Genomic DNA, 20,128 nt, shown 5'->3' with positions numbered 1-20,128 from the left:
AATACCAAGAGGAAGGAAGTTAATTTACGAAAGCCTATGGCCAGACCCAAGGAAGAACTGTAGCAAAGGGAAGAACAGAGAAGGCACATTTACACATTGTGTGTGTGTGTGCCATTGATACAGTTAAACAATGCAGAAAGTGGGAGACAGGGATAGAACAGGGATTGTGAAGTGGCAATTTTACTGTTGCTGCGTCAGTTTTGACAAAGCTAACCAGATAGTTTAACAGGGTTTATTAGAAGGTTCCGATAAAGGGGTCCGTGAGAAACATGATGTGCCATGAATACTGTCATGAACCTAGATAAGGCGGTTCTGCAGGAGTGTGCCATTTGAGTGATGACAGTATCCTGGGACCCAAGATGGAATATTGCTCCAATGAACATTGACTATTGAAAGTGAAATTTACAAAGGGAAAGATTACTGGGGGAGAAAAGGGAAAGATTACTGGGGGAGATTTTAAGGGTGGATAGGGAATTTGCAGAGACCCCGGAGGAGGAATTGTACAGGGAGATGAGACGACTCCAGACGGAATTTGACCTTCTGACCACCAGAAAGGCGGAGGTACTGTGGAGGAAGGCACAGGGGAGGAGGTATGAATATGGGGAAAAGGCGAGTCGCCTGTTGGCTCATCAATTGCGAAAGAGGGCAGCAGCGAGGGAGATAGGAGGAATTAGAGACGAAAGGGGAGACACGGTGCGAAGGGCAGGAAAGATAAATGAGGTGTTCAAGACCTTCTATGAGGAACTGTATAGGTCTCAACCCCCAGAGGGAGAGGAGGGGATGCGGCAGTTCCTGGACCAATTGAGGTTCCCGAAAGTGGAGGAGCGGGGGGTGGTAGGCCTGGGGGCACCGATTGGGGTGGACGAGGTTATTAAGGGACTGGGAAGCATGCAAGCAGGGAAGGCCCCAGGACCAGACGGGTTCCCGGTGGAGTATTACAGAAAATATGTGGACTTGTTGGCCCCGTTAATGGTGAGGACGTTCAATGAGGCCAGGAAAGGGGGGACTCTACCCCCGACGATGTCGGAGGCGACGATATCGTTAATTTTGAAGAGGGATAAAGATCCGTTGCAGTGCGGGTCCTATAGACCCATTTCATTGTTGAACGTGGACGCCAAATTGTTGGCAAAGGTACTGGCATCGAGGATAGAGGACTGTGTCCCGGGGGTGGTGCACGAAGATCAGACAGGGTTCGTAAAAGGGAGACAACTGAATGTTAACATGCGACGACTATTAGGGGTGATAATGATGCCCCCAGTGGAGGGGGAGGCAGAGATAGTGGCGGCAATGGACGCAGAGAAGGCATTTGATAGGGTGGAGTGGGAGTATTTATGGGAAGTGTTAAAGAGGTTTGGGTTTGGGAACGGGTTTATTAGCTGGGTTAGACTTCTTTATGGGGCTCCAACGGCAAGCGTAGTTACAGGTCGACATAGATCAGAGTATTTCCGACTATATAGGGAAACAAGACAGGGATGCCCGCTGTCTCCATTGTTGTTCGCGTTGGCAATTGAACCTCTGGCCATGGCGTTGAGAGACTCCAGGAAATGGAGGGGGGTGATTAGAGGGGGAGAAGAACACCGAGTCTCGTTATATGCGGATGACCTTTTGTTATACGTGTCGGACCCAGCGGGGGGAATGATAGAGGTTATGCGAATTTTGAGGGGGTTCGGGGATTTCTCGGGGTATAGGCTAAACATGGGGAAGAGTGAATTATTTGTGATACATCCAGGGGACCAGAGTAGAGAGATAGAAGGCTTGCCTCTAAGGAAAGTGGAAAGAAACTTCCGATACCTGGGGATTCAGATCGCTAGGAGTTGGGGAACCTTGCACAGACTTAATCTGACACGGTTGGTAGAACAAATGGAGGAGGACTTCAAGAGGTGGGACATGCAGACTCTATCGCTGGCGGGCAGGGTGCAAGCAATTAAGATGATGGTCCTCCCGAGGTTCTTATTTGTATTTCAATGTCTCCCTATACTAATCACTAAGACCTTTTTTAATAAAATAGACAGGAGCATCACGAGCTTCGTGTGGGCAGGGAAAGTTCCGAGAGTAAGGAGGGGGTTCCTTCAGCGTAGTAGGGACAGAGGAGGATTGGCACTACCGAACTTGGGCGATTACTATTGGGCCGCCAATGTGGCAATGATACGTAAATGGATGATGGAGGGTGAGGGAGCGGCGTGGGAAAGACTGGAGAGAAAGTCCTGTAAAGGGACGAGTTTAGAGGCGCTGGTGACGGCGCCGCTACCGATCTCACCTAAAAAGTTTACCACAAACCCGGTGGTGGCGGCAACATTGAATATCTGGGGACAGTGGAGGCGACAGAGAGGGGTGCAGGGAGCCCTGGTGGGGTCCCCAATCAGGAACAACCATAGGTTCGCCCCAGGAAGAATGGATGGAGGATTTCAGAGCTGGTTCCAGTTGGGAATTAGGAGGGTGGGAGATTTATTTATAGATGGGACTTTTGCGAGCTTGGGAGCATTGGAGGAAAAGTATAAGTTGCCCCGGGGAAATTTCTTGAGATATATGCAGGTGAGGGCATTTACTAGACAACAGGTGAGGGAATTTCCGTTGCTCCCGACACAGGGGATACAGGACAGGGTGCTTTCAGGGGTGTGGGTCGGAGAGGGCAAGGTGTCAGAGATTTACCGAGAGATGAGGGAAGAGGGGGAGGAGTCGGTGGGCGAACTAAAAGGAAAGTGGGAAGAAGAACTAGGGGAGGAGATAGAGGAGGGTATGTGGGCTGATGCCCTAAGCAGGGTAAATTCCTCTTCCTCATGCGCCAGGCTTAGCCTGATTCAATTTAAGGTGCTACATAGAGCACACATAACGGGAGCAAGATTGAGCAGGTTCTTTGGAGTGGAGGACAAATGTGGGAGGTGTGGTGGGAGCCCGGCAAACCACGCACATATGTTTTGGGCATGCCCGGCACTGGAAGGGTATTGGAAGGGAGTGACGGGAGTGATTTCGCGGGTGGTGAAGGCCCGGGTCAAACCAGGCTGGGGGTTAGCTCTATTTGGAGTTGCGGAAGAGCCGGGAGTGCAGGAGGCGAAAGAGGCCGACGTTGTGGCCTTTGCGTCCCTAGTAGCCCGGCGCAGGATCCTACTCATGTGGAAGGAGGCGAAACCCCCCGGACTGGAGGCCTGGGTAAATGATATGGCGGGGTTCATTAAACTGGAGCAGATAAAGTTTGCCCTGAGAGGATCGGCTCAAGGGTTCACCAGGCGGTGGCAGCCATTTCTCGACTACCTAGGGGAACGTTAGAGGGAAGACAGATGACCAGCAGCAGCAACCCAGGGGGGGGGGGGTTAGTTTAGGTCAAAGATAAAGGGGTTTTGTTACTTGTGTATTGTTTAAAATTTCTGTATTGTTATTGTTGCGTTTGCTTTGTAAGAGGGGAAAAATTGTTGTTTGGGGAAAAAATTTTCAATGAAACATTTATATAAAAAAAAAGAAAGTGAGATTTACCTTTTTATTTGAAGTTTCATTTGCCTGTTAATTCATGTTTAATTTGCATTGGTTTTGATTCATGAAAGTAAAAATAACAAAAGAAATACTGTTGGTAATCGGGTGCCATTTGGTAAATTTGGTTATTTTGGTTTACGATTCTCCCACAGGGATCATAACCGTAAAGCTCTAAATGCAGTGCAAGATAAATTGCAAATCATAGCCTACCATCTTCATAGCACTAGGTTCCCAGATTCAATTCCCGGCCTGTGATTTGTATTACCTTCAAGGGAGTCACTGGGCCACTCTGTATCTATAGCAACTTCTTAAATGTTGTAATTTAAATGTTAATACATTGTATCCTATGCCAAACAGTGTAAAAAGTGCATATATATCCATTTTTTACCACATCAAATCACTCCAAAGCAGAGAGAAACCTACTTGTAGCTGAAATTATTGATATTTTACAGCCATGCCGAAAACCAGGATCAATCCCCATCAGAACCTGCCCACGAACAGGATTAATCAAAAGAAGCTGTCGCAGGTTTCTTCCAAACATTGCAATGGATTCCTTCTCAGCATCTGAGCTTAAACGGGATCTTAAAAGAAAGATAAGCAAAGTCTTAAGTTCTCCAAATAAATCAGATTTTACATAAACATATTATATGATTGTCTATTAACAGCTCGACGTAATTTCAGTATTTATCTTCATCCATGCAGTTTCTAAAAAGTGACAGAGAATTTTTTTTTCTTTTTTTTTTAAATTTAGGGTACCCAATTATTTTTTCCAATTAAGGGGCAATTTAGCGTGGCCAATCCACCTATCCTGCACATCTTTTAGGTTGTGAGGGCGAAACCCACACAGACACGGGGAGAATGTGCAAACTCCACACGGACAGTGACCCAGGGCTGGGATTCGAACCCAGGTCCTCAGCGCCGTAGGCAACATTGCTAACCACCGTGCCGCCCTCGTGACAGAGAAGAATATTGACAAGGAGGACACTAATGTCCTGCAATAGTAGAATCTGAATTTATTAAAATCTAGGTCTTTTAACTCCCTCTCTCTGTTTGTAGCTACTTCTACCAGGAAATCCTCTGTAATGGTATGTCATACATGTTCGTCATAGGTCTTCCTCACAGATCCACTTTAGCTGGTCTGCAAGCACCCTATGAAGTTCATCATCCAACTACACTTTCAACTCCTCTTTATGCTCTCCTCCACATTTCCCTTGGATAGAACTCTGCAGCTTTTCAGCTCTGCTCAAATGGTCGAAATATGGACATCTTTTCTGGATGTCACTTTTTAAGACTTCTTTTTGCTCTTATAATTTCTTATGGTATGTGGATGGATTTTAAAGCTACATAGGAGTTAGGAGCAGAAATAGACAATTCAGCCCCTCGGGCTTGCTCCGCCATTCAATCAGATCATGGCTGAAATGGGCAGCGCGGTAGCAGTGGTTAACACTGTTGCTTCACAGCTCCAGCGTCCCAGGTTCGATACCTGCTTGTGTCACTGTCTGTGTGGAGTCTGCTCTTTCTCCCCGTGTCTGCATGGGTTTCATCCGGGTGTTCCTGTTTCCTCCCACAAGTTATGAAAAACGTGCTTGTTAGGTAAATTGGACATTCTGAATTCTCCCTCTGTGTACCCGACTAGATTTTCACAGTAACTTCATTGCAGTGTTAATGTAAGCCTACTTGTGACAATAATTAAGTTTTAAAAAATCTCTTCCTGCTCTCAAATCCACCTCCCTACCTGTTCCCCATGTCCCCTTAACCCAATTTATCAGAACTATATCTATCTCCTTCTTGAAACCATTTGATGACTCAGGCTCCACCACGCTATGGGGCAGCGGGTTCCACAAATTCACCACCCTCTGCGAGAAGTAGTTCCTCCTCATCTCAGTTCTAAATCTACTGCCTCTCAACCTATATTTGTAACCTGTTGTTCTAGATTGCCCCACAAGGGGACACATTTGGTCTACTTTCGCTTTATCAATCCCTTTTAGTATTTTATATACCTCGATCAGATCCCCTCTCATCCGGCTAAACTCCAGCAAATGTAAGTCCCAACTGTTTAATCTCTCCTCATAAGCAACCCTTTTATATTCGGAATCAATTTGGTGAACCACCTCTGAACTGTTTCCAATGCCACCATACCCTTCCTCAAATAAGTAGACCAAAACTGGACACAATACTCCAGATGTGGGGTGGGATTCTCCGGCCACGCTGGCCTGGCGACCTGAAATCCCCGCCCGAGGTTAAAGGACCCTTACATGGTCCGCGTCCTGCCCATGGCAATCTTGTAGCAGGCGGGGCGGAAGAATCCAGCCCATAGTCCCAGCAACACCGTATCCAATTGCAACAGCACTTCTCCACTTTTATATTCCAGTCCTTTTGCAATAAACGGTAACATTCCATTTGTCTTTTTAATTACATGTTATACCTGCATACTGACTTTCTGCGATTCATGAACAAAGACACCCAGGATCCTCTGCCCAGATGCATTTGAAACCTGCTTTCCATTTAGATAATAACTTGTCTTTCTATTTATTGGCCAAAATGGATAACCTCACATTAAACTCCATCTGCCAACTTTTGGCCCAATCTCCAGCTATCTATATCCGACTGTAAGATATTTTATCTCCCTTTCTCTGCCTGCTTTCCCACCTATTTTAGTATCATCCGCAAATGTTGCTATGTTACACTCTGTCTCTGCTTGCAGATCATTTAAGACCATAAGACCATAAGGCCATAAGACATAGGAGCGGAAGTAAGGCCATTCGGCCCATCGAGTCCACTCCGCCATTCAATCATGGCTGATTTCAACTTCATTTACCCGCTCTCTCTCCATAGCCCTTAATTCCTCGAGAAATCAAGAATTTATCAACTTCTGTCTTAAAGACACTCAACGTCCCGGCCTCCACCGCCCTCTGTGGCAATGAATTCCACAGACCCACCACTCTCTGGCTGAAGAAATTTATCCTCATCTCTGTTCTAAAGTGACTCCCTTTTATTCTAAGGCTGTGCCCCCGGGTCCTAGTCTCCCCTGCTAATGGAAACAACTTCCCTACATCCACCCTATCTAAGCCATTCATTATCTTGTAAGTTTCTATTAGATCTCCCCTCAACCTCCTGAACTCCAATGAATATAATCCCAGGATCCTCAGACGTCCAATTTATATAGATTGGAAACAGTGAAGTCCGGGGATTGATCTGTGCGGCACTCCGCTAGTTACAGTTCGCCAGCCAGAGAAGGACCTATTCACCCAGACACCCTGCTGGCTGTCAGTCAACCAATCCTCAATCCAATCTAACATTGTACCCCAATCCCCGACGATCTCACCTTCTTGGTCAATCGTTTATGCGGCACCTTGCCAAACTTTTTCTGGAGGTCTAGATGTACCACATCCACAGGTTCTCCATTATCCACCTTGCTGGTTATGTCCTCAAAGAACTCAAGCAAGTTTGTCAAGCATGATTTACCCTTCGTAAAACCATGCTGACAATGGTGGATTGAGCTTTGCCTTTCCAAATATTTAGTCATCTCCTTCTTAATGATTGATTTCCTACCACAGAGGTCAAGCTAGCCAGTCTATAGTTTCCTACTTTTTGTCTCTCTCCTTTTTTGAATAGGGGTGTCACATTAGCATGTTTCCAATCCACCGTGACCTTTCCAAAATTCGGATATATCATAACCAATGCTATCTCTGTTGCCACCTCACTTAATACCCTTGGGTGCAGGCCATCCATTCCCAGAGACTTATCTGCCTTTAATCCCATTGGTTTATTCAATACAGTCGCCTAACGATGGTAACTGCAATAGCTGCGCTGCATTAACTGCAGTTTTTGGAAAATTATCTACCATGAAGACAGAGGCAAAATATTGATTCAGTGCCTCCGCCACCTCTGTGTTCCCTATTATTACCTCACCAGTATCATCTTCTAACGGGTCAATATTTACTTCAGATATTCTCTTCCTCTTTATGTACATATAGAAGCTTTTGGTAGCAGTGTTATGTTTTCTGCTAGTTTACGTTCGTTGTTCTTCTTAGCTCTTTTGATTTTATTTTTAGAAGCCTTTTGCTGAACCTTAAAGTTCTCCCAATCCTCCATCTTACCACTAGCTTTTAGAACATAGATCATAGAACAGTACAGCACAGTACAGGCCCTTCAGCCCATGATGTTATGCCAACCATTTAGCCTCATCTAAGATCAACCTAACCTACACCCCTTCAATTTACTGCTGTCCATGTGCCTGTCCAAGTGTCGCTTAAATGTCTCTCATGACTCTGACTCCATGACCTCCGCTGGCAGTGCATTCCACACACCCACCACTCCCTGTGTAAAGAACCTACCTCTGACATCTTCCCTATATCTCCCTCCAATCACCTTAAAATGATGTCCCCTCGTGACAGCCATATTCACCCTGGGGAAAAGTCTCTGGCTATCCACTCTATCCATGCCTCTCATCACCTTGTACACCTCTAACAAGTCACCTCTCTGCCTTCTTCGCTCCAGTGAGAAAAGCCCTAGCTCCCTCAACCTTTCTTCATAAGACATGCCCTCCAGTCCAGGCAGCATCCTGGTAAATCTCCTCTGTACCCTCTCCAAAGCATCCACATCCTTCTTATAATGAGGCAACCAGAACTGGACACAATTTTCCAAGTGTGGTCTAACTAGAGTTTTATAAAGTTGCAGCAAAACCTCGTGGCTCTTAAACTTAATCCCGCTGTTAATGAAAGCCAACACACCATATGCCTTCTTAACAACCCTATAAACCTGGGTGACAACTTTGAGGGATCTATGTACGTGGACCCCAAGATCCTTCTGTTCCTCCACACTTCCAAGAATCCTGCCTTTAACCCTGTATTCAGCATTCAAATTCAACCTTCCAAAATGAATCACCTCACATTTATCAAGGTTGAACTCCATCTGCCACTTCTCAGCTCAGCTCTGCATCCTGTCAATATCCTGTTGTAACCTGCAACAACCCTCAACACTATCTACAACTCCACCAACCTTCGTGTCATCGGCCAACTTACTAACCCACCCTTCCACTTCCTCATCCAAGTCATTAATAAAAACGACAAAGAGCAGAGGTTCCAGAACAGATCCTTGCAGGACACCACTGGTCACCGACCTCCAGACGGAATATTTTCCATCCACTACCACTCGCTGTCTTCTTTCGGCCAGCCAATTCTGTATCCAGACAGAAAAATCTCCCTGTATCCCAAGCCTCCTAACTTTCTGAATGAGCCTACCATGGGGAACTTTATCAAATGCCTTACTGAAATCCATATACACCACATCCACAGCCCGACCTTCATCAATGTATCTCGTCACATCCTCAAAGAATTCAATGAAGCTTGTGAGGTATGACCTGCCCCTCACAAAGCCATGCTATCTTTAATCAAACTATGTTTTTCTAAATAATCATGAATCCTATCTCTCAGAATCCTTTCCAATATTTTGCTCACCACAGACGCAAGACTGATGGGCCTGTAATTCCCAGGGATTTTCCCTATTCCCTTTCTTGAACAGGGGAACAACATTCGCCTCCCTCCAATCATCCGGTACTACTCCAGTGGAGAGCGAGGACGCAAAGATCATCGCCAACGGCGCAGCAATCTCCTCTCTCGCTTCCCTTAGTAACCTTGGGTATATCCCGTCAGACCCAGGAGACCTATCTATCCTGATGCTTTTCAAAATTTCCAGCTCATCCTCCTTCTTAATATCAACCTGTTTGAGTCTATTAACCTAGTTCACACTGTTCTCATGAGAAGGTCCCTCTCTCCAGTGAAGCAAAGTATTTATTTAGGGCCCCACCTCCTCAGACTCAAGGCACAAATTCCGCCCACTATCCCTGATCAGCCCTACTCTCACTCTGATCATCCTCTTATTTCTCACATAAGTGTAGAACGCCTTGGGGTTTTCCCTAATCCTTCCCACCAGGGCTTTTTCATGCCCCCTTCTAGCTCTCCTCAGTCCATTTTTGAGTTCCTTCCTGGCTACCTTGTAACCCTCTAGAGCCGAGTCAGATCCTTGCTTCCTCAACCGTACGCAAGCTTCCTTCTTCCTCTTGACTAGAAGCTCCACTTCTCTTGTCATCCAAGGCTCCTTCACCTTACCATTCCTTCCTCGTCTCAGTGGGACAAAACTATTCAGCAATCGCAGCAATGCTCCTTAAACAATCCCCACATTACTGTTGTGCATTTCCCCAAGAACAATTGTTCCCACTTTATGCTCCTCAGCTCCTGTTTAATAGCAGTATAATTTCCCCTCCCTCATTGGCGGTTTAGCACAGGGCTAAATCGCTGGCTTTGAAAGCAGACCAAGGCAGGCCAGCAGCACGGTTCGATTCCCCTAACAGCCTCCCCGAACAGGCGCCGGAATGTGGCGACTAGGGGCGTTTTCACAGTAACTTCATTTGAAGCCTACTTGTGACAATAAGCGATTTTCATTTCATTTCATTAAATACCTTCCAATACTGTGTGTTCCTATCCCTCTCCATGACTATGGTAAAGGTCAAGGAGTTGTGGTCACGGTCACTGAAATGCTCTCCCACAGAGACATCTGACACCTGGCCTGGTTCGTTGCCGAGCACCAAGTCCAATATGGCCTCCCCCCCCAGTCGGCCTAATTACCTATTGAGTCAGGAATCCTTCCGGTACACACCTGACAAAATCTGCTCCATCCAAACCATTTGCACTGAGGAGGTTCCAGTCAATATTAGGGAGGTTGAAGTCACCCATGACAACAACTCTGTTACTTCTGCACTTTTCCAAGATCTGCCGCCCAATCTGTTCCTCTATCTCTCTGCTGCTATTGGGGGGTCTATAGAAAATTCCCAATAAAGTGACTGCTCCTTTCTTGTTTCTGACTTCCACCATACTGAATCAGTACACAAACCCTCCTCAACTACCTCCTTTTCTGCAGCTGTGGTGCACTCCCTAATTAACAGTGCCACTCCCCCTCCTCGTTTGCCTCCCTCCCTATTCATCTGGAAACATCTAAACCCCGGAACATCTAATAACCATTCCTGCCCCTGTGAAATCCATGTCTCCGTAATGACCACAACATCGTAGTTCCAAGTACTGATCCATGCTCTAAGTTCATCTCCCTTATTCCTGACACTCCTTGCATTGAAACAGACACACTTTAACCCATTCCACTGAGTGCAACGTTGCCCTATCAACTGTCTTTCCTTCCTCACAGACTTGCTGCATACTATTTCTGCCAGTTCAACAGCTACCCTATCCTCTGATCCATAGCTCTGGTTCCCATCCCCCTGCCAAACTAGTTTAAACCCTCCCGAAAAGCTCTAGCAAACCTCCCCCCCAGGATATTGGTGCCCCTCCAGTTTAGGTGCAATCCGTCCTTCATGTCCAGGTCCCACCTTCCCCATGAAGATATCCCAATGATCCATGTATCTGAAGCCTTCCCTCCTGCACCAGCCCTGTAGCCACGTGTTCAGCTGCACTCGCTCTCTGTTCCTTGCCTCACTTGCACGTGGCACCGGTAGCAATCCTGTGATCACCACTCTGCTTGACCTGCTCTTGAGCTTCCAACCTAACTCCCTAAAATCACTTTTTAGATCCTCATCCCTTTTCTTAGCTATGTCGTTGGTGCCTATGTGCACCACAACTTCTGGTTGCTCACCCTCCCCCTTAAGAATCCTGCATACTCAATCCGAGACATCCCTGGCCCTGGCACCCGGGAGGCAACATACCTTCCGGGAGTCTCGCTCGCGACCACAGAATCTCTTTTCCATTCCCCTAACCATTGAGTCTCCTATCACTATTGCTTTTCTATTCTCCCCCTTTCCCTTCTGAACCACAGAGCCTGACTCAGTGCCAGAGACCTGGCCGCTAGAGTCTTCCCCCGGTAGGTCATCCCCCCCAACAGCATCCAAAACGGTATACTGGTTTTGATAGGGAACAGCCACGAGGGATCCCTGCACTGTCTGCCCGTTCGTTTTCCTTCCCCCAACTGTAACCCAGCTACTCTTGTCCTGTACCTTGGGTGTGGCTACCTCCCTGTAACTCTTCTCTATCACCCCCTCTGCCTCCCGGATGATCCGAAGTTCATCCAGCTCCAGTTCCCCAACGCGGTCTCTGAGGAGTTGGAGTTGGGTGCACTTCCCGCAGGTGTAGTCAGCGGGGACACCGGTGGTATCCTTCACCATCCACATCCTACAGGAGGAGCATGCAACTGCCCTAGCCTCCATCCCCTCTGATCTTACAGAATGTAGCTGCCCTGTGGACTAACTGTTACTCCGCCCTCCGACTCTGTTCCCAGTCAGCTGCACTCTGTGTAAACTCGCGGCTCCCTTCTCGCTCTTTGTGGAAACTAAATGAAATAGCACCTTGCTCCCTCCTCACCTAACTCCCCCAGTCACCAAACTCTCACTATAGCACTCAAATACACCCAAATTCAGCACTCCCTCAGTCACCAAACTCTCACTAAAAGCACTCAAATGCACCCAAATTCAGCACTCCCTCAGTCACCAAACTCTCACTATAGCACTCAAATACACCCAGATTCTGCACTCCCTGTCACCAAACTCTCACTATAGCACTCAAATGCAGCCAAATTCAGCACTCAGTGCAAACAAAGTCTGCACTGTAAGCTGGCTCACCTTTATACTGTGACTCTAGCCTCTGAAAACTGGCCTAATCCAATTAACTAATGAACATGCTCCAGCTGCAAGTAGCTGCATGTAGAGCCTCTGTTTAAAGATGATTGAAAACACACCGTCTTCTAAACCCAAACAGCAACTTTTAAGTTAATTAACTAAATAAAAGACGAGACTTTAGATAAAAATGAAGCCTTAATATCCCTCAAGTCACCAAACTCTCACTATAGCACTCAAATTCAGCACTCTGTGCAAAAAGTGTTATGCCCTAGTATGTTTGCCCTAGTTTTTGCCTTTATGTCTTCCTTGACTGCCTTGTTTAGCCATGGAATGTTTTTCTCCCGTTTACAATTCTTCTTCCTCTCAGGAATATACTCTAATTGAGAGGTATTTAGTATCTCCCTGAATATCCAGCACGGTAGCATGGTGGATAGCACAATTGCTTCACAGCTCCAGGGTCCCAGGTTCGATTTTGGCTTGGGTCACTGTCTGTGCGGAGTCTGCACGTCCACCCCGTGTGTGCGTGGGTTTCCTCCGGGTGCTCCGGTTTCCTCCCACAGTCCAAAGATGGGCAGGTTAGGTGGATTGGCCATGATAAATTGCCCCTAGTGTCCAAAATTGCCCTTAGTGTTGGGTGGGGTTACTGGGTTATAGGGATAGGGTGGAGGTGTGGATCTTGGGTAGGGTGCTCTTATCAAGAGCCGGTGCAGACTCCATGGGCCGAATGGCCTCCTTCTGCACTGTAAATTCTGTGTCCTACCCTCAATTATTTGTTCCCTGTCTACTTTGGCCAACTGTTTCCTCAGGCCTGTATAATTACATCTGTCCAACGCTAAAACTCTAGAATGGCAACTGGCCTTCTCTCGTTCAATCTGAATTTGAAATTCTCACCCGCTGTGATCACTCCTTCCAAGAGGATCCTTAACGATAAGACTATTTATCAACCTTCTTTTGCTACATAATAATAAATCTAAAATAACAACCCTGGTTGGCCCCATAACATATTGTATGGCTCTAAGAAACAATCCCTCAGACACTCTAGGAGATCTTCTTCGAGGCTACAACCGTGCCAATTTGATTAATCCAGCCGATATGAATATTAAAATCACCCATGATTACCATTGTGTCCTTCTCACAAGCCCTCATCATTTATTGGTTTATACAATGCCCCAATTGGAAGTACTGCTTGGGGGCCTGTAAATTACCCCTACCTGGGATTTTTTTTCCTTTTTTTTATTTCCACCCAAATCAATTCAACATTTTGGCCCTTAGTGCCAATATCATTTCTTATACAGTCTTGATGTCATCTTTAATAATAATAAAGCAATCCCACCTCTTCTTCCATCCTGTCTATCCTTTCAGAATACTGAGTAACCATTTACATTCAACTCCCAGTCCCCCTGCAACGATGTTTCAGTAACCCCCACCAAATCATACCCATTTGTCTCTTATTTGTGCCGTCAGCTCATTGACCTTATTCCGAATGCTGCGTGCATTTAGGTACAAGGTTTTTAAATATGTCCTACTGTTTTGTCATTCCCTTGCAGGATATTCATGTGCACTATGCTTTTCACAGTCTGACCTCCTTTATTAATCTCTGATAACCCTCAGTTTCATGACCAACTTTCACTCCCAGTCACCTTGCATTTTGATTTTTTACGTTTCCTTTCCCCTCCGTAGTCATTAGACTGGCCCTGTCTGTTAATCTTATTAACTTCTACCTTCTCCTCACATGCTGACCTGCTGCTTTCATTCCAATTCACCATTATACTTCTTGTAGTTTTATCCCCACCCCCCACTCCCCCCCCACCACCCCAACCACCCCCACTCCATTTGCTTGTTTAAAGTCCTTGTGATCAACCTCTTTATCCTTTCTGCTGGAACTAAGGTTCCAGATCGGTTCAGGCGGATACCATCCCAAGGGTACAGATCCTTCCTGCCCCAATACTGATGCCAGTGTCTCAAGAAATGGAACCCCTCTTTGCCGCACCATTCCTTTAGCCATCTGTTTACTTCCCTAAGTTTCTCATCCCTATGCCAATTTGCACAAAGCTCAGATAGTAATCGAGAGATTATACCCTTGAGGACCTGATCTTTAATTTTGACATTTAGATATGTCTTAGCACCCATGTTTCAATGGCCTCTGGTTCCTTCCACAGATCTTTATTTATTGTCCAGGGTTCTGAGGCATACATGAAAATAGATAGAATGTAGCATGAAGCTTTTTCTTGTTAAAAGCTTGAGTTTTCCTAATGTTAATACATCGTCACAAAATTACTTCCGGGTATCTCTATTCTTCTTCTGACTTCGGCACTGCATCTACCATCTTCTGATATCATTTGTCCCAAATAGACAAACTCATTTACTTGTTCCAGTGTGACACCATCCATTTCAATCTTCACTGCTGTTTCTTCTAAGATATTCCTTCTGACCACCATTGTTTGTGTCTTTTTGGTGTCCATACTCAATCCGCATCCTCAGCTTCTAGAGTTTACTTGATCTACGATATTTTGTACGGCCTCATCTAATTTTGCAAGGCAAGTTTTATCTCAAGTGTACCACAAATTTGTTATATTCTTGCCTCCAATATTTACCCCAGGACGTAAGTCTGATTCGCAGAATATTTGTTGCCTGTACAGATTGAATATTTTTGTCGATCGTATATCAGCCTCGTGGTACTCCTCTCTTCACTTGCAAAATATCTGATTGTTCTTCAAGCTCGATGCTCGCTATTTGGTTCCAATATATGCTCTGGATAAATCTCACATCTTTAAACTGTTAACATCCCATTTCAGCAGCACGTCCTTTTTTCTTTTGGTGATAAACAAATGCTTTTTCAGTCTATGAAGCACATGTATGTGTTCATGTTTACTTTAGGAGTTTCTCAAAGATTGTTCGTCGGTTAAATATTCCCCCTCTTGTTCCTACCCGGGTCTAACTCCAGACTGCATTTCACCAATTTCTGCTTCAAATGTATTATTACTTCTTTCTATTATCATTTTCAGGATCACTTTAATGAGTTGACTCATTAAGCTCTAAACTAATTGCACTCTATTGCTTTAGGTATCTACGGTTTCTGAACAAATAATGAAAGTCTCAATCACTTGGAATGTATCCTTTGGTATATATTTGATCACAAATTTCCGTTATCACTTCGAATTCTGTTTCTCCAAGATTTCCTGCTGTTACTTCATCAATGCCTGGAGCTTTTCCTCAACTCATCAATTTCAAAGCATTTTTTGCCTCTTGATACCATAATATTTGGTCCATTATTTGCCTCTATATCCTGAGGGATCCACATGATTTTGATCATCGTACAATTTACTCAAATCCATCTTTTTGCGACTGCATCTCTTTAAACAATATTTGTGTACCCCCTATCTGTAGTTATCTTTTTCTTTCTATCTGTCAAAGATTTCACATCCTTGTGCATAAATCTGATTTTGTGATTTCTTTCCAGCTCCAATAATTCATTTCACAACTCGTTATCCTATTTCTCTTTAGCTTCCCCACATGCATTCTTATTTTGCTTTTCAATTTCATCACATTTTGTGTGTGTTTCTTTTCTTTCACTGTCAACATTGCTAGGATCTCATCTGTCATCCACTCCTTGTTTTTTTCTTCTCTGTTTTGGTACTATTTACTTTGTAGTAAGTTGTATTCCCTCTTTCATATAGTCGTTTGGTCGAACAGAACTTGAGTACTACTGAATAAAATGGCATACTGTTGAAACTTTTCACCTTGTACTCTTCCGGACAGCTATTCAAGGTAAACCAACAGTATGAGCGGCCCAGTGGTTAGCACAGCTGCCTCACAGCATCGAGGACCCGGATTCGATCCCGCCCTGGGTCACTGTCCGTGTGCAGTTTGTACATTCTCCCCGTGTTTGCATGGGTCTCACGCCCACAACCCAAAGATGTGCAGGGTAGGTGGATTGGCCATGCTAAATTGCCCCTTAATTGGGAAAAAAATATATACCAACAGTAAAGGAAACAATAATTTATCGTCCATCAGAAGAGAGCATTAACGGACTTCCGGTAACGGCGGGCGGGAGGCAGCCGCACATTGGAGGGCTCCCGTTCAGAACGGCATTTTCGGGGAGTAACGCCCGGTCCTAGGGCCAGTGACGGCAGTAAAAGTCGGGGGATAGCGCAAGGAGAAGAAGGATGTCAAAAAACACCAAAAGAACGGCCGGGAAAAAAGCGGCTGAAAGTCCGTCGGAGAGGGGAAAGGTCACCGCGGGGTCAACAAAGAAGATGGAGGCTGGAGCACCAGGGGAGGCCGCAGTGCTTACGGCTGAAGAAATAACTAAGGTGATGGCTGCGGAATTCCAAAAGCAGTTGGCACAGATTGAGAAATGAATGGAGATGGTGAGGAAGGAGATGCGGGAGGTTTTGAATGTGCTGGTGGAGGAGGCGGTTTCCCCGGTGAAGGTGGCGGTGGCGAGCACAGTGGCGGAGGTGCGAGATCAAGGGGAGGTGCTGAAGGAAGTGGAGGAGACGGTATTGCAGCACGGTGATCAACTTGCGTCGATGGGGAAGGAAATGCGGAAGGTGGTGGACACGAACAAGAATCTGCGAGGAAAAATGGAAGATCTGGAAAATAGATCCAGGCGACAGAATTTGAGGGTCGTGGGGCTGCCCGAAGGAGTTGAAGGACCGAAGCCGACTGAGTATTTTGCTGCGATGCTGGCAAAACTACTGGGGGAGGGGGAGGACCCCTCCCAATATGAACTGGATCGGGCTCATCGGTCGTGGAAGCCTGTACCAAAGGCGCGTGAGCCGCCAAGGGCAGTGACTCTGTGCTTCCGTAGGTACAGTGTGAAGGAGAAGGTCCTGAGCTGGGCCAAGCAGAAGCAGATGGTGCAGTGGGCTGGAGCTGGTATACCAGGACTTTATGGTGGAGCTGGCGAGGAGGTGGGCTGCCTTCAACCGGGTGAAGAGGGCACTGTACATTGGCAAGGTGCAGTGTGGCATTGTATATCCAGCGAAGCTGAGGGTGACTTACAAGCTCAGGGACTTTTATTTTGGAACGGCGGAAGCAGCGGAGGTGTTTGCGAAGGCAGAAGGACTGTGGCAGAACTGACAAATTGAGGAATGGTCATGTGCCGATGTAACCTCATGACTGTATTTTCTTCTTTTTTTTTGTATCACTGCGCGCGGGGGTAGAGGCTAAAGGAGCCAATGCTGCATATATTTGGACAAGGGAAGGGACGGGACTTTCATTCGAAAGGAGGGCTCTTTGGGGTGTAGGTGGATAGGCGGGGTTTGTGTGCTAAAAGGGGATATTTGGGCTTTCCTAGGGCCGGGCAAGGGGGAAAGTGACCCGGGCGGGGGCCTCCTCGCTGGCTGGTTTAAGCCGGCCAGTGAACGGGAGTGAGGTGGGGGGAGGGGCTGCGGCCATCGGAGCCTGACAGAACAGGGTCCGAGTGGTCTCGCCGGGGTGGAAAGTTGGGGGGAGGGAACCGAGGTTGGGGGAGGGAACCGAGGTTGGGAGGAGGAATTCTACAAGAGGCAGTGGACGGGAGGAGCTGGAGACTTGGGGGGGGGGGGGGGGGGGGGGGTACAACGGTGGGGTATCATGCACGGTACTTTCTTAGAGGCTGGATGGCGTTGGTTGGGGTGGGTGGGTGGGGGGGTGGAGAGCCGTGTAGATTAAGGGTGACTACAGGTAATCCCTGATTCCTTTTTGTCATTTGTTTATGTAAACATGCGGGTTGAGGTTTGGGGGTTGGTGGGCGGATGGGATTGTTGTTATTATGGGGATTGACATATCTTGTTGATTATTGTGCATTGTTGATGGGTGTAAATGTGGGAGAAAACGTGAAAAAGGAGAATAACATTTTTTTTTAAAAAGAGAGCATTAATTGGTTGGCAAGTGGATTCAGATTGGTACAGGCGTTGCCATGGGGAATACAGTAGAGAACTGTTATCTACCAAGCTTTCGTTTCAAATTCAAACCAGGCAGGTCGACTCTGATTGGTCACAGTATTGCCGTAGGGAGAGAACCAAGGAATGGTTGTCCGCCATCCTTTTGTTTAGTCAGAAACAACATAATGCCCTGGTAGCCCGGAGACGGATACTATTAGCATGGAGGGAGTCAAAGCCCCCGAAGTCAGAGACCTGGCTATTGGACATGGCTAGCTTTCTCTGTTTGGAGAAAATCAAGTTCGCTTTGAGAGGGTCACTGTTAGGGTTCACCCGGAGGTGGCAACCGTTCATCGACTTCTTTGCGGGAAATTAATCGTCAGCAGACCCGGGGGAGGGGGGAGAGAGTTGTTTAGATTAGAGTAGGGGGTCGATAAGGGTGGGACCTGTACGAGAGGCTTTTGCACTATGTTTATGGTTTCATGTATATTGTTTATTTTGTTGTTACTATACCAAAAATACCTCAATAAAATATTTAGTAAAAGAAACAACATAATGTAGTCATGCTCCTTCTTTCGGAGAACAGTGCCTGTGTGTGAATATTCTGGCTTCTAGCATACCTACGTGAGCCACACTGCAAGTCTGACTGATAACCTTAATTGGTTTTCAGTGTAATTATTAGCAAAATCAGGATTGTTTATCATGTATTGTCCAATCGAAGAATTAAACCTTATGTTGGACACTATGTTGTGGGTTTTGCAACCACGGGCTGGTTTAGTACCGTCAGTACCTTGCCTGTTGCAAACAGCCCAAGGGATGTGTTGCTTGATACAATCTGCTAGTCATTGGAACGTTTGGCTATATATCTGGCATCACACCAGCAGTGGAATTCATATGCCACATTACTCCTTTGTGTGATAGGCAGAATATCTTTTTGGCTTGACAGTAACATCCTGTTAGTGGAGAATTAGTGTTGTTACTGCACAGTCACAGCATGCAACGACAACCACCTTTGTTGGCTTCCACAAGAAACACATCCTTGATGTAAGGGCACCTAACCTCCTACTCCTTGCATATTTCTGATATGTAGATGATAGGTTTGTATACAAGACCTTTCTGGCAACCTTAATGGGCTCCATCTGTCCTCAAATTCGTCTTCGAAGTGTAGCAGTCAGATTTGTTCCCTTTCCTCTCAACATGCTCGTTGAGAAATCTGCCAGTGGGTTCTTGACTACTGTTTACCGCAAGCCTATCTTCACTGATCAATATACAGGGTGGGATTCCTACAGTTCCACGTGCTACAAGATAGATCTTACATAAGAACATACAAATTAGGAGCAGGAGAGGGTGACTCGGTCCTTCAAGCCTGCTCCACCATTCAATAAGATCACGACTGACCTGGCATTTACCTCAACTCCACATTCCTGCCCTACCCAGATAGCCTTCCACCTCCTTGCTTATCAAAAGTCTAACTGTGCCTTAAAAATATTTAAAGACTCTGTCGCTAATGCATTTTGAAGAAGAGAATTTCAAAGACTCTCAACCATCAAGTGAAAAAAGTTTTCCTCTTATCGGACTTAAAGGGGTGACTCCAGATTTTTAAATAGTGACTTCTAGTTCAAGGTTCTCCCACATCCACCCTGTCAAGACCCCTCAGGATCCTATATGTTTCAATCAAGTCGCCTCTTATTCTTCTAAACTCCAGTGGATCCAAATCTAACCTGTTCAGCCTTTCCTCAAAACAACCTGCCCATTCCAGGTGTTAATCTAGAAAATCTTCTCTGAACTGCATCCAATGCATTTGCATCCTTCCATAATTAAGGAAACCAATGCTGTACACAGTACTCCAGATTTGGTCTCACCAATGCCCTGTATAACTGAAGCATAATCTCTCTCTACTCTTGTAATTCCACTCACAATAAACAATAATATTTTATTAACTTTCCTAATTACTTGCTGTACCTGCAGAATAACCATTTGTTTTCGCACATCCAGATCCCTTTCCATCTCAGAGCTCTACAATCTCTCACCATTTAGATAATATGCTTATTTCTTCTTCTTCATGCCAGAAATGGACATTTTCACATTTTCCCACATTATCCTCCATTTGCCAGATCTTTGCCCACTCACCGAACCTATCAATATCCTTTTGTTGCCTCCTTACCGTCCTCTTCAAAAT

The 20,128-nt window shown here is 45.9% G+C and overlaps 1 protein-coding gene across 3 annotated transcripts in view; it reads right to left on the bottom strand.

Annotated features, from left to right (window-relative positions):
• The window catches only part of srbd1 (S1 RNA binding domain 1), a 425,904-nt gene that overhangs the window by 290,533 nt on the left and 115,243 nt on the right, over positions 1-20,128 (bottom strand). For all 3 annotated transcript variants that reach the window (XM_072510745.1, XM_072510754.1, XM_072510763.1), the window contains exon 13: positions 3,889-4,046. In XM_072510745.1, the coding sequence (XP_072366846.1) occupies positions 3,889-4,046 (158 nt within the window). The remainder of the gene's footprint in view (positions 1-3,888; positions 4,047-20,128) is intronic.

The sequence above is a fragment of the Scyliorhinus torazame genome, chromosome 1, assembly GCF_047496885.1.
Source record: "Scyliorhinus torazame isolate Kashiwa2021f chromosome 1, sScyTor2.1, whole genome shotgun sequence".
Classification (NCBI taxonomy): Eukaryota; Metazoa; Chordata; class Chondrichthyes; order Carcharhiniformes; family Scyliorhinidae; genus Scyliorhinus; species Scyliorhinus torazame.
Note: the sequence above shows the minus strand (reverse complement) of the source record. Positions and strands in the feature narration are given on the sequence as shown.